The sequence below is a fragment of the Myotis brandtii genome, unplaced genomic scaffold, assembly GCF_000412655.1.
Source record: "Myotis brandtii unplaced genomic scaffold, ASM41265v1 scaffold174, whole genome shotgun sequence".
Classification (NCBI taxonomy): Eukaryota; Metazoa; Chordata; class Mammalia; order Chiroptera; family Vespertilionidae; genus Myotis; species Myotis brandtii.
In genome coordinates this window covers 712,977-728,098 of record NW_005356437.1, presented here as the reverse complement: position 1 = coordinate 728,098, position 15,122 = coordinate 712,977, and the positions used below count along the sequence as shown (strand labels likewise).

General features: G+C 35.3%; 1 protein-coding gene and 2 long non-coding RNA genes across 32 annotated transcripts in view; 2 read left to right on the top strand and 1 right to left on the bottom strand.

The window, feature by feature from the left end:
* The window catches only part of LOC102246522, a 70,409-nt gene that overhangs the window by 14,708 nt on the left and 40,579 nt on the right, over positions 1-15,122 (bottom strand). For 22 of the 30 annotated variants that reach the window (XR_001361499.1, XR_001361501.1, XR_001361500.1 and 19 more), the window contains 3 exons: positions 13,285-13,428; positions 10,778-10,838; positions 9,617-10,389 (listed from right to left, as the gene is read on the bottom strand). This is a non-coding gene — a long non-coding RNA (uncharacterized LOC102246522). The other 8 variants (XR_001361478.1, XR_001361477.1, XR_001361491.1 and 5 more) reach the window with 8 other exon arrangements.
* On the top strand, positions 694-6,053 carry KCNRG (potassium channel regulator). Its single transcript, XM_005863194.2, has 2 exons — positions 694-1,335; positions 5,300-6,053. Exons 1-2 carry the CDS (start codon positions 755-757, stop codon positions 5,538-5,540), a joined length of 822 nt encoding a protein of 273 aa, XP_005863256.1. The 5' UTR covers positions 694-754; the 3' UTR covers positions 5,541-6,053.
* Positions 7,438-9,533, top strand: LOC106725587. The gene is made up of 2 exons (XR_001361505.1): positions 7,438-7,970; positions 8,195-9,533. It is a non-coding gene; the product is annotated as an uncharacterized LOC106725587 (long non-coding RNA).

Genomic DNA, 15,122 nt, shown 5'->3' with positions numbered 1-15,122 from the left:
AGAATTCAAGGAAAACAAGAGTGAGCTTATCTTAGAACTGCTCTCCGGTATAACTTACATCTGTCATAGAACAAGACATTTCTTTGAAAGCCCAGAGTGTCTTTACCCCAGTCCTTTAATTTGGTTGAGAAGAGATAATACAAGGGAAATAGGAAAAAAAGATGGCAATGCAATTTAAAGTACAGAAGAATCATTGTAGTTATGAGAAGAGTCAAGTTAACCTGCTAGTTGAGGTAATGGCTGTCTCATCCTTAACTGACAATTTGTGATTGAAATTGCTAAAGGGATCATAAGAAATGACAATGTTTCTCTAAATCTTAACCACTGCCATGAGGATTCAGTGGATAAGCGGTCTGGGGAGGAGGAGTACTTTTCTGCTCCCAGTATTTTTTTTTTTTAATAGAGATTTACAGTAGCTTTTCATGGAGAATTTTTTATGGAATACAGGAAAGGGATCTTGACACCTATCCTTATATATTGTCAGTTTTTCTTAAACTGTCTAGTTTCTCATCTGTTGCTTTTTTTATTTTGTGTACTGTAAGTTCCCAAGCAACTCAAATTTGCAAACACAACTATGGATACACTATTTGCTTTACAGTAGTTACCTGGAAATCTAGGTCTTTGTTTTTTTGTTATTTTCTCCTCTCTCCACTTAATCATATATAACTAGCAACATTTATGGTTATAGTTTGATTTACAAGTTCTTAAGTTTGTGGCGGAAGGTTTGTAGCCTCTAATCTGAGGCAAGGGAAGAATGAGTGGTCAGAAACTGGTCACTCTGAATGTGGGAGGGAAGATATTCACAACAAAATTTTCTACCATAAAGCAGTTTCCTACCTCTCGGCTAACACGAATGTTAGATGGCAGAGACCAAGAATTCAAGATGGATGGTGGCCAGATTTTTGTCGACAGAGATGGTGTTTTATTTAGTTTCATCTTAGATTTTTTGAGAACTCAACGGCTTATATTACCTACTGATTTTTCAGACTATCTTAGGCTTCAGAGAGAGGCTCTTTTCTATGAACTTGATCCTCTGGTTGATCTCTTAAACCAAGAACTCCTGCTACAGCCAAGACCTGCTCTTGTGCAGGTGTATTTCCTAAGCCGAAACACTCAAGCTTTTTTCAGGGTGTTTGGCTCTTGCAGCAAAACAATTGAGATGTTAACTGGGAGGATTACAGTGTTTATAGAGCAACCTTCAGCACCAACCTGGAGTAGTAACTGCTGCCCTCCTCAGATGACCTTACTTCCACTACCTCCACAAAGACCTTCTTACCACGACCTGGTTTTCCAGTGTGGCTCGGACAGCATTACTGATAACCAAACTGGAGTCAGGTATTTTGTACTTTGAAGCATCTCTCTTCTATATCAGTTCCTGATGTTTCCCCCCAAAACAAAGTTTCTCATGTCTACAACTTTTCTTGGAATAAATTATGACTCAATGTTTTGGGGTAGCCAGTAGAGTTGGGCAGAATGACCAGATAATTATTGTCCAAACTGGGGTACTTTTCAGAGTGAAAGAGGGTTTTGTTATTATGTGGGACAATAGGAATAAACCAAGACTGTCCAGGGAAAACTGGGACTGTGGTCACTAAAGTTGTAGGAAGAAATAATTTTATAGAAAATGTTCCATTGCTAGTAAATTTGGCTTAGGAATAAAACTTTTTTTTTAACCCCTAATAATGGCTGGGATATAGTGAAGGCTCAATCGTTTATCCTGATCTCCTCATACTTTATGTATATTTGCTTTTTCAGGCCTTATGATTTGACTACTGATTTTTCTCCATTCTACTTTATTTTTAAACACCATTAAGGCAGATAATCCATGGCAAATCTGGTATCCTTTTACATCTTTGGCACTCTTAGACAACTCAAACTATTGGTATAGGCTGTCAGTATGTTAAGGATAGTTGCTCCTGAGTCAATTACTTTATCCCCCTACTGTTCTTGACTGGACCCTATGGCTAATTTCCACTCTGCTGTCAGTATCTTTTTCCCCCTTAAAATTATCTTGTCCCACCATTATTTTACTAGCTGTGAAAATTGGCTTCGATTTTCAGGAGGAAGAAAAAGTCTCCATATTTTTTTTTACATGTAGTATATATAATAAAAGCATAATATGCTAAATAGACCAGATTGCCGATCGACCTTCCAGACAAAGCCGCAGCAGCAGGGGCCGAGGCAGACGCGGTTAAGGGCGATCAGGCAGGCAGGCAGGCAAGTGAGCAGTTAGGGGCGATCAGGCAGGCAGGTGAGCAGTTAGGGGCAATCAGGCAGGCAGGCAGGATAGTGGTTAGGAGCCAGCGGTTCCAGATTGCGAGAGGGAAGTTCAAGGGGTCCCAGATTGCGAGAGGGTGCAGGCCGGGCTGAGGGACAACGCCCCCCCCCCCCCCCCCCGCACAGATTTCGTGCACCAGGACTCTAACATAAAATTACTTTTTTGGGACATAATGGTAGGCATATTTGGGGATATTTTCTTAACTTCAGCAGCAGCCATCAGGAACTACCAATGTTTGCCCATCCACAAGACACCCCTCGGTCTTGCAACTGGGGAACACTGAGCAGTATAATTCTTAACTTATTATACTTCATAATTCCTGCCCTTGCAAAGAGGTTGAAATGTCATTTTGGGAGAAGAGAGCCAGTTAAATTAATAGGCTGATTGTGAATAAAAGTAAGACCCTCTCATCTCAAATGGTTTTAAGATAACTCTATGCACAACATTCTTTTTGTTGGTGGGGCACTAACATAAATAGAGAGGAAATGACCAGTTTTTTGGTTTTTAAAATTTGAGTGATTAAGATCTTTGAGTATCCCTTTTGTAAAAGGGATCCTAAGGAAACCTAAGAAAAAGTGGTGTTATTGGTTTTAAGAAGAAACATGCAAGGTAAAAAATGATATCCTGGAAATACTTAAATGCTCTTTAAAAACTATGCAGTTGGAGAAAATAATTGTAATCTTGAAAAACAAGATTAGAAACTCAGGTTGGGACATCCTTGCATGTTCACAGTATCAAGTGGTTTCCCCTTTGTTATTAAAGTGTTTGTGTTTTAGAAATATTACAAAATCTTTTCATCTTAATGTGAGAATGGTATTAAACTTCCAAAATAGATAATTCCCAAAACAGTAGCTAGTTTTAAAAGTTGAAAGCTTTTTTTCATCCCCAAATAGTATTCTTTTCAGTTGAAGTTCAGAATTTTTTCTATCCCAGAATGTTTGATTTTATTTACTTTTACTTTATAGTGCCGTTTTCAAAGTAGAGACAGATAACCTGAATAAGGTGACATTATTGGGATTTCAGATGACTAGATGAAACCTCCAGGCTTAAAAGATCCACCTTAGATGACTGCCTAGCTGGCAATCATTTTTATTTCTTGCTCACTCCCTGGTCTGAATCTGTCCATTCAGTTGTTTTTTGAAGGTGGAAAGTGGAGAATAAGCCTGAATGGCTTCTAGGAGTCTGGTGTGTCATCCAGTTGTTTGGTATGTTCCACTAATGTAATTTACTACTCTAAGTTTTGTTAACCTGACAGGTTGCTCAGTTATTATCTCTCAAGTTCACAGTACTAGAAATACTTGGCTTGCATCTTGCAGATGTGGTAACATTATCAAGCTCAAGTTATGGTCATAGGATTCTAGACCATAAAATCCCAGTAGCCTTTTATTATATCTCACTTTTCCTTTTTTTAAACTGGGTCAAATGGAAAAGTGTAACTGCTTTTTAAGTTTTTAAAATACGTTTTGTTTTCTATTTCTCATTGGTTTCTTCTATCCTTTTCTGGTGCTGTGAAACTGTCATTTCTCAATTTGGCTTCAGAGGGAATTAAGTAGTTTGGCTCAGTGATTTCTTGCAAGTGCATTCCACTTTGTTATAACCTCTAGTATACTATTTGTATCTTTATTTTGTGAGATGCTCTATAACTGTTTTTCTCGTTGAAAAATGTTCCTACGCTATATAATTAAGATCTGGGACTTGGGGGTAGATGGAATGATTTACTACGGTTAAAAATTTACTATATCAGACATAATAAACATTTTTTTAAAAATCCTCACCTGAGGATATTTTTAAAGTTGCTTTTGCAGAGAGAGTGGAAGGAAGGGAGAGGGAGAGAGAGAGAAATATTGATGTGAAAGACACACATCGATTGGCTGATTCCCATATGTGTCCCTACCAGGACCGGGGCCGAGGATCGAACCTGAAACCCAGGTACATGCCATTGTCCAGGAATGGAACCTGCAACCCTTCAGTCCGTGGCCTGACACTCTAATCCCTGAGCCACACTGGCCAGGGCAATAAACATTTTTTTGATATGTACTTTGTAGTTTTACAATTCTTACATTTTATTATTGAATTGCTTTCTTCGCCTAGAATGAGCTTTAGAATGTGAACTACAATAAGCCACTCTATTTCAATCATAATTAAAAGGCTAGGGATGTCCCTAAGGCTCTTTTTATCGCATAAAACTGCAGATAGTTTAGGTTGCAGCCTAGAACTAATTTAAGTTGGCCTCTTCTTCCCATCTCATAAACAAATGGTGGGAGGACACAAAGACATAAAAATACCCTTGATGATAAATAAAGAAGGAGTAATACAGCTATATCTATTGAATATGTTATATTGACATTATTAAAGCCAACATATAACCAACCTGAAAAGTTCAGATACATTTTTCTATAATTATTTAGATTGGTTCTATCAAGTTTCCCAGGAAATAGGCAGAGGCTTTTTGACCCCATGTTTTACTTTGCAATATTTAGACAGTTATTGAGTAAAACTTGACAATAAAGTCTTCTTGATATTTTATATCTGCAAAATTTACCTGGAGAAAATGCGTTTGATAGTAATAAGTCATAAAAGAAAATGTGTAATATCAGTGCTGAAAATGTGTAATATCAGTGCTGGTAAATTAAATCTAGGGGGAAAATTGTAAATGTATAATGTTCATTAAAATGACTAAATCAATTAATTAAATTATTTAATTAAAACAATGTTTAGTAAATGTAATAGTTTGACCAAATTGTTTGCTCCAGAAAATAGTTTCTCAACGAAAATCCATCAGTGCCAGTTACATTCCTAAGTGTAGAATTAAAATGACTTTGGAAATCATAGTAAGATATCTATTTTCAGTACCCTGAAATTACTGATGTGGATTTATAAATGAAGTGTCAAAACAAAATCTGATGAAAATGGGTATGATGCATTTATGAGTGGTTATAAGTCAAATTTATGTGTTTAGTTTTGCTAGTTATTAAAGGGATGCTTTATAATTAAATGTGTGTGTTTTTTTTTTTGTTCTAGGTATGTTTCTATAAAACCTGATAGTCGAAAATTGGCCAATGGAACTAATGTTCTCGGCTTACTCATTGACACTTTATTAATGGAAGGCTTCCATCTGGTTGGTAATAGAACAGTATCCTCTGAAGACAAAACTGAATGCTATAGTTTTGAAAGGATAAAAAGGCCTGAAGCTCTCGCCATGAACAAAACTGTGAAACCAGAGACTGCCATCATGCCAGGGCAATCTCAGAAAAAGAAATGAGTTTTTTGTTCTCTTTTAGAGTAAAGGGAAATTGCCATTTTCTTGTCTCCTGCCATGCCATCTCTGGGCAACCACACCTCAACAATGCTTAAGCCACTCTAACTGCTTGCTGCTTTCTGAACAACACTGTGCACTTGGTGCTTTGCCACATATTCCTTCTACCTTCAATGCCTCTTTCCATTTCTCTTTTTCATTAACATTTATATAGCTTTCAAGAATGGATTCTGGAATCATGCTGATTGATTTCTAATCCCAGCTTAATCACTTACTAGCTAGATGGCTTGGGCAAGTCATTTAACCTATTTGTGCCTCAACTTCTTCATCTATCAAATGGGGATAAAAATATATATATTTTATAGGATATATGAGAATTAAAGGAGATAATATACTCAACACATTTCCTGGCATATGGTAAGCACTCAGTAACTATTAGTGATGATGATGATGAAGATGGCTCCCTTTCCTCTGTATGGACTTACATGCCATTATAAAAACAAATTTTTCTCACTTGAATATGAGCTTCATCTACTCAATAGTGTTAACATTACTATGTGTAAAGTACTGTGCTAAATATTTAGTGAGAAGAATAATATATGTTACTAATTAGCATCTACATTTGATCAAAACCTTTATGAATAACTTCTACTAACATTTAAATCAGCGGTTCTCAACCTGTGGGTCGCGACCCCTTTGGCGATTGAACGACCCTTTCACAGGGGCCGCCTAAGACCATCCTGCATATCAGATATTTACATTATGATTCATAACAGTAGCAACATTACAGTTATGAAGTAGCAACGAAAATAATTTTATGGTTGGGTCACAACATGAGGAACTGTATTTAAAGGGCCAGAAGATTGAGAACCACTGATTTAAATACACATATACTTGACTTAGTGATTCCTCTTGTAGGAATTCTTACATATGTATCATTTTAAATAGGATAAACATTTAGAAGAGGAATCATTAAGTCAAAGAGCACCAAGTACTTTGTACATAGTAGGATTAAAAAACCATAGAGTGGAAGCAGTTGAGCACCATTTTAAAAAGTACAATTAATTCATTCAAAAACATCTGTTAAACATTTGTTGGACACTATACTAAGTTTTCAGGATAAAAAAATGAGTAAGAAAGAAATTATTATTCTCAAGGAGATCACATTCAACTGATAATCATCATAACAGCAAAAGATCAGAAATACACTCAAAGTTCATCAATAGGGAATGGGTAAATTATGGTTCATACAATGAAATACTATGCAACTCTTAAAAAGAATAGAGCAGCAGTTCATAAACTGATAAGGAAGGATTGTCATATTTATAAGGGGAAAATGTGCAGAACAATGTATAATGTTGAAAAAGAGCCCTAATTGGTTTGGCTCAGTGGATAGAGCATCGGCCTGTGGACTGAAAGGTCCCAGGTTCGATTCCAGTCAAGGGCAGGTAGCTGGGTTGCGGGCACATCCCCAGTAGGGGGTGTGCAGGAGGCAGCTGATCGATGTTTCTAACTCTCTGTCCCTCTCCCTTCCTCTCTGTAAAAAAAAAAAAAATCAATAAAATATATATTTTAAAAAAGAATAAAAAAAGAAAAAGATATATTTCCACTTTATAGTTTCCATTTGTGAAAAAATATACTCATTTTCTTATATATCCATGAAATTGTCAGCAAAGATCCAGGTCACCTGTGGAGAGGGAACTGGGTGAGTGGGGTTTAGGCATGGGAGAAAGGCTTTTTTTTTCACCAGACCATGTAAAAGTATTAGCTATTTTAAAAAAAGGAAGAGCCATACCTGAAAGACAGTATGCAAAGTAAGGGGGACTCTTATGGCATATTATGGCCCATTACCTCCCATTGACACAAATTTTACCATCCTTCCTGTGAAACTCCTCCACTTAGTAAAAAAAATGTATTCCAGACATTTCTAGTAATTACTTACAGATTTGTGTACTAGGTTGTAGGGAAGAAATAATTTTTTAAAAAAATTTCCCAACAGTATCTGAAAAGATTATGTCTATTATAAAAGTGCAAAATACTTTAAGACTAGTAATGTTAAGGTTAGCAACTGAAAATAATGACCCAAATAAGAAAAAAAGCTTTATGAACCAAGTGTTTTGATTTTGGTGGCATTCTCTTTTCTGCAGAAAAGCCAACTTAGTTGTTTTAGTGCGTCATCTTAGTTTTGGGGATGATGTGTTTGGTCTGGTTCCCTTGCTAGCATCATATTCTAGGGCACAATATTTCTATTCTGTTAAGTTTTTGGCATGTATATGATTTAACCAGTTGAGTATAGTTGACATGGTTATATATGTAACACTATTTAATTCTCTATAGTGTTTTGCTAGTAAGATTATTAAAAACTGATAACTGGTTAAAATACTGAAACAAGAAATATTGTAACAGGAAATATTTAAACTGCTATTAATGTGTTTAGTCCAGCCGTGGGCAAACTACGGCCCGCGGGCCGGATCCGGCCCGTTTGAAATGAATAAAACTAAAAAAAAAAAAAGACCGTACCCTTTTATGTAATGATGTTTACTTTGAATTTATATTAGTTCACACAAACATTCCATCCATGCTTTTGTTCTGGCCCTCCGGTCCAGTTTAAGAACCCATTGTGGCCCTCGAGTCAAAAAGTTTGTCCACCCCTGGTTTAGTCATTCACATTTGCAGAAAACTAGTTTGATGAGAAATGTTCTTATTAATGCACTAATAGAAACATATTACCTGTGGAAACATATAATATACATAACATTTATTAATTCATTCAATAAATATTTATTGGCATCTGCTATGTGCCAAATACTATTCTGGACATTGGAGATACTGCAAGGAACAAAGCAATGCCTTCCCTTCTAGAGCTTACTATAAATATAACTCATAACATTGACAATGGGTTTAAATTAAAATAATTTATCTTTTATTAAATAGTGTCTAAAAGTCATGAGTTCACAATGTAGAGATTTTTTAGGAGACAGACTGCTACACTTAAAAAATGTTCATTATAGGGAAGTGACTTTTAGAGTGGATTGAATTTCTTATTTTAGTAAATATTTTAGAGATATCATATCTGGAGACACATCTGTCAAGATCACTTCAGTAAGCCTCTGGTGTTCACTCCAAAACAAGAGTGGGACTCTGTGATTGGGATGTGAAGACATGCAAAAAATTGAGTCTTTTTTAAGAAAGGGAGGCAGGCAAATGTAGTTAGAAGGAAACAGTGATATGTTTAGATGCACCACAGGCAAATTAAAAACTTGCTTGCCTTTGAAAAATAAAGACTAACATTTTCATATGGGCACCACTTAACTCTTAACTTCTTGAATGAAATGATTTGTCAATTTTCTTTTCAATTATAAGAAAATAATGGCAGAAGTTTGTCTTGGCAAACCATGCTGAAAACTTTGTTCATCAAATCATATACACATATCAATCCATCTCATATACACAAGTATGACTCATCACAATGACATGTTAATGTTTGTCAGTCTTAACTGTACCATCAATAGTCGGGCCTCCCTTATTATCCCACTTCTCTTTTGTTTCAGCTTTTTTCCATCACCCAGTTTCATTTCTGATAAGGCACTAAAGATTTTAGCTTATTCTTGAATCTCCTTAATTTACCTTATAAGCAATTGGAAGTTCTCCCTACAAAGATTTTCTGAAAAAGAAGCTCTAGTGTTGAATTTTACTCTTGGATTTAATATATGTCATAATTAGAGTTCAGAATTAATTTGAGCTGCTTTGAAAATATATCTAAAATCAGGAGCCCAAAATAATATAAAATGGTCAAGGGAAAGCAACTCGAGAAATACATGGTTTAGGGAATAATTGCTGTTTCTAATTTGTCTTGTATACTGTTTTCATCTGACAAACTTCAGCTTCGCTTTGTAAGCTTTTGTATTGATTCTCTATCATAAATAATAGAAATGGTCACATCACCAGAGACTTTGCTGGGGGGATAATAAATGACTTGGTAAGAGCACTCTAAATCTCCCATATGCTACTGTTATTTTTCCTGTGTTGGGGAAGTTGATTCTGTAACAGTAAATTTAGCAATTTAGAGCCACTAAGGAAATTTTTTTTAAAATTTAGGAATTTTTATTACCTTTCTGGAGCCAAAGAAGCCATCAAAGAGAGTAATGTGACATCAAACTTAGTGTTTTAAACAAAACATAATTACCAGCTTTGCCACAGAACTACACCTAAAGAATTATTTGGCCTTCTAGTGGACCTACTAGAGAAGAAAAGTTCTGTACAAATTTTGCCAAAAAACTCAGCATCTCATAATTATTAAGCTTAGAAAATGCCTTAGTATTTATCTAAACTATGAGATAGATCCAACCACATGTCTTTAAATGGATAAAAAGCTAACACCTTACATGGGAAATGAGTAGTAAGCATGACATAGAACAAAAAAGCAATAACATGCAGCAAAATAAATAAGACTATGTTCCCAAAGCTAAAATGTGCCTAAGACTTGTCTAACCAGAGAGAGCTTTTAGGTAGGCAGCATTCTGCACCTGCAGATTTCATATCAGTACCTCAAAACCAGAAAACATTACTTTAAAGAGGCTTTTCCCTCTCAGTTGAGTTAAACATACCAAATATTCAGTGTTTCTATTTCATGTTATTCTCCATTTTCACACTCTGGTAAGAATTTGGAATATCTTTGGGTTCCCAAGATGGAAGCCAAACAGGATAGGTTTGTCTTACCCTTCTTGTAAAAAGAGACCCCGAGAAATTCTGGCTGCAATGTCTGAGGTTCCACAAATTCTTTTAAGATGAGGATTGGGACTGTGCTTTATTTCCCCCACAGTGCTGGACATCCAACAGTCCAAACTGAACTGAACTGAAAAATTCGGAATGCTACATTATCAGTGAACAGGCACTAAAAACAAGAATTATAGTAGATTCAAAGATGGATGAGGATACTTTATGTAAAAAGTCTGAAAGACTTGATTCAAGTAAAGACTACAGAGCATTTTTCTATTAGATGTTTTCTTGGGTGATTACAAAATGAGATGAAAATATTGATGTATATAGAAATACTAACTAGTTGAAAGTTACACAAAAGTATACATCTAATCAGTACAACAGCCCACCTAAAACGAATATACGTAACTTGCTAATAAAAAATACAATGCTACAAGAGTGCTTAGTAATTTAAAAAACATTAAAGAAATATAAGTTCAGAATGAAAGTTACATGACTATGATCGATATTAAATCTTTACTTACCTCCATAATTTAGTCATGAAAAGACAGAAGTCAGTAGATCAGACATGTAAATTAGATGTAACTAGGATAGAAATACAGGGGGGAAAATAGTTCCCATTTCTGGATAACCTGACTGGAAGTTCACTGAACTTGGATTAATCAAATGGTTCAAGGATAGAAGTGAATTAGTCTAAAGATCCTGGTATATGCCCAGAAGACATATTACTGAGTTTTTAAAAGGTTGTTTGGAAGCACAGATGAACATTTTAGGTTTCCTTATATTTCATTAAAATAGAACATAAAAAAATCAACTAAAGATGTAGAATATTCCAAAACCGGTTTGGCTCAGTGGATAGAGCGTCGGCCTGCGGACTGAAAGGTCCCAGGTTCGATTCCGGTCAAGGGCATGTACCTGGGTTGCGGGCACATCCCCAGTGGGAGATGTGCAGGAGGCAGCTGATCGATGTTTCTCTCTCATCGATGTTTCTAACTCTCTATCTCTCTCCCTTCCTCTCTGTAAAAAAATCAATAAAATATATTTAAAAAAAAGATGTAGAATAATATGGTATTTCTGTCTAACGACATGTGGCTACTTTACAGACAGGTAATCGCTAGGTAAATAGGAATTATACAAAACAATGTTTAGTTTCTAGAAAACCAAAATATTTGCTTTTAATTAATTAAACAATTTTTAAAATTGTTTTCCCTTTGGTAACTTTTTAAACACCTGCCTACAATTTAAGCAGTACTGAGTTCCTATTTGATTATTTTTGGCTAACCCTTTTCTTCAGAAGCAAGCCCAATTTAGGGTAAGGAGAAGGAAAAGTTCCAGATCTCTTAGAACCTTCATTTCCTCTTAACATGTTTCTCCATCAAAAACAAGTATTCAAATAAGGAATCTCAATTATCTAAACCATTTTTGGCCAACTCTGGAATTTCTTGTTATACCACCTTTGAAATGCTACAGTTGTACTCTTGAAAAACCTGTCTTCCTGGTTTTCAAATTTCTGTTTATTATTACACTTCTTCAGCCAGAATGCCAGTTCTTTGTGCTGTACTGTTTCTTGAAACTAGAGACCAGCACATTTCCCACAATTCAATTATTTGCCTTTCCATTTGCTAAATTAAAGCCATGTCAATTTTACAAAGTTTTAATTGATTGAATTATTTGGATTTTAAATTCTCAATTTCATTCCTTCAGTCTAATAGTGGGAAAGATCTTTGTTTTATTAATGGAAGTAGAGGTTAAGGTTCAAGAATATGAACACATTTTAGTCATTGACCCTCATAACTGATTTTCTTACAGGCATAATAAGCTTGAGATATGACACTCCAAGAAAAAAAATGAAGAATTTTAATTCAATTTTGGAAATGTTTATTTAAGATTACATACTTAGTCAAATAATTTATTTACATAAACATGTGTTTACATATTTAATTTATTATTTTTAAAATATATTTTTATTGATTTCAGAGAGAACGGGAGAGGGAGAGATAGAAACATCAATGATGAGAGAGAATCACTGATCAGCTGCCTCCTGCACACCCACTACTGGGATCAAGCCTGCAACCCGGGCATCTGCCCTTGACCGGATCCAAATCTGGGACCCTTCAGTCCGCAGGCCAATGCTCTATCCACTGAGCCAAACCGGCTAGGACTACATATTTCTTTTTAAAGTAAGGGATCTTGTCCATAACAAAGAGCTTCAGATAGCTTGTCCACCCTTATCAGCTTTATGTGGATACTGACAAATTTACCTCTCCAGAATGACTTTTACATAGAATTCTCGTTCTATATATTCACAACCTTTAATCGAAGCATTTCAAATGAAATTCCTGCATATTGTCTTAAATTCAGTATGACAAAAATGGGACTCAGCATCTTCTCAAACCAGCTTCTCAACTGTCCACTTTCAATGATACCATGATTGTCTAGTACAGAACATTTATTTTTTGACACCACCCTTTTATCCAACTCATTGTGATGTTCTATACTTTTTCCTTTTGAAATATCTTTTATTCTTTCATCTCCATTCTCATTGCCACTATTCTGTCCGAGATTTCTTCACTCCTAGATTACTAAAATAGTCACATGCCCAGTTTCCTTACCACTAGACTTTATTTCTTAGAATCTTTCTATATATAGTACTGCCACATTTGATTTCCAAAAATTCCATTACTTTGTCAACTTCCACTGTTATTTCAAGATGCTGGGTTATGCTAACTTCATGCCATATCAAGACTAAAATCCTCTAATTGGTTTTCCAGGCAAAGGTCCAATAACTTAATAATGTAGTTATCCAAATTCATGTAACCTTTTGTCTAAGGTTTTAAGACAAAGGTTTCAAGTTATTGCATTGTATTTTGACTTAAATTCTCACCCACAAACCAGTCCTCTACTTGACAACTCAGTGTATCTTAATTTACAAGCATACAGACCACAAATTACAAAATGAAGACATTTTTTTTTCTATCGAGTCAGCAGAGACAATTTTCTAATCCCCCTGTAATTCCCAAAAGATACTTACAGATTTGTGTTGAGGGATATTCTCAGTGGCATTTATTGCCCTTTGCTACAGTGGTCTATTGTCAGAAACTGCTCAGAACAGACAATGTCTGTAGCTTCCAATCTCAATCCTTCCTTCATGTGCCTTAGGTGTCAAAATATATGCCTAGAAAACAGGTTATAAAGTAAATCAATATATGGGGAAACTGCTTTACCATAGGAACCATTATTTAATTGCTGGTTAAATTCCTGACTTTTGACTAAAAGTTAAGTATAATTTATACCTAGATTCTGGAAAAACATGTCCTATAGATTTTAGATAAAAGCTTGGGGCACCTAATTTTTTAAAAAAATCACAATATGATAACAATGAAAGCAATTGCTGCATATTTGATCCACAATTTTCTATGCCTTCTTAGATTTCTTAAACCTTTTTTTGGTGTAATTTAGTCTCTAATAAAATTATCCAAAGTTTCTAAGAAAAGCTATTCCACTCAATAAGATAGCTCCAGTAAGAAGTCAGAAGCATACCATTTTCTTTAGAGACTCACTTTAAAGAACTGCAGCCGAGCCTGGCCAGTGTGGCTCATTGGTTGAACATCGAACTATGAACCAAGAGGTCACGGTTCTATTCCTGGTCAGGGCACATGTCAGGGTTGTGGGCTCTATCCCCAGTAAGGGGCTTGCAGGAAACAGCCGATTGATGATTCTCTCTCATCGATGTTTCTATCTCTCTCTCTTCTCTTCCTCTCTGAAGTCAATCAAAATATATTTATTTTAAAAAGAACTGCAGCTGATACTCAATACATTTGTTTTTTTTACTATGGTAATGTTATTTCTTGAAAAGTGTTTTTTAATGTAAGGACTTTTCTTTCTACTATAGTCAATCTCCTCAGACACACAAATAAAGGCCAACAGAAAACAAACTATATTCAGAAAGCTTTAGGTGATGTTAGATCACTAACAAGCCTCAAAAAGGAATATTAAAATTTCACCGGTCTTCCAACTATTCATACCCCATCCATAGGTTTCTGACTTTAAAATTTTTTAAAAGGACACTGTAAGGTAGCTAAAACTTGAGGTATGAACGTAAATGCGTAGTATAGAATGAGAAGAACCTCAATATGTGGTAAAAGGCAGAGAACTCCTAAACTACCAGGAAATGAGCATTACATTTATCTAGCTGGTACTCTTTTCAGAATATATTTTATCATAAAGCCATTTCTGCTGATTTTCAGCACTCAATTGCCATTTATCAAACACCTGCTATGTTAGGCTGGCAAAGTACATAATAAAACATGATAGTCCCTGCTTATAAGGGACTATCATTGTTCTAAGGTATAGAAGCACAAAAGAAAAATGATATTTGTGGCTGAAGAGGAAAATGAACTAGGAAAATTTCATGCAGAGAATAGAAAGCCTAAGATTTAGAAAGTTGAAGATGAGGGAAAGGACATTGTAGGAGTAGATAACTTGAGCTAAGGCTTGGATGCAAATTAGAATGGTTTGGAAAAGGAATGTTTCTATTTAGCTTAAAAATACTTTGGTATTAATTCACAATCATTCCCATAGTGTAAAGGTCAATCTTACTAGGGCAAAAAATATCCTGATAGAATTTTTCTCTGCAACTTTTTCAATATTTCTAACTTGATTTGCTTAGTTAAAAGCCATAGATCCTCTAATGTCCAGGATAAAATTGTCTAATGTAAGCCTAGATTTCCTTCCAATATTTCTTTTTTTAAATCCTCACCTGAGGATATGGTGTTGTGTTTTGTGTGTGTGTGGTTTTTTTTTTTTTTCATTGATTCTAGAGAGGAAGAGAGAGAGAGAGAGAGAGAGAGAGAGAGAGAGAGAGAGAGA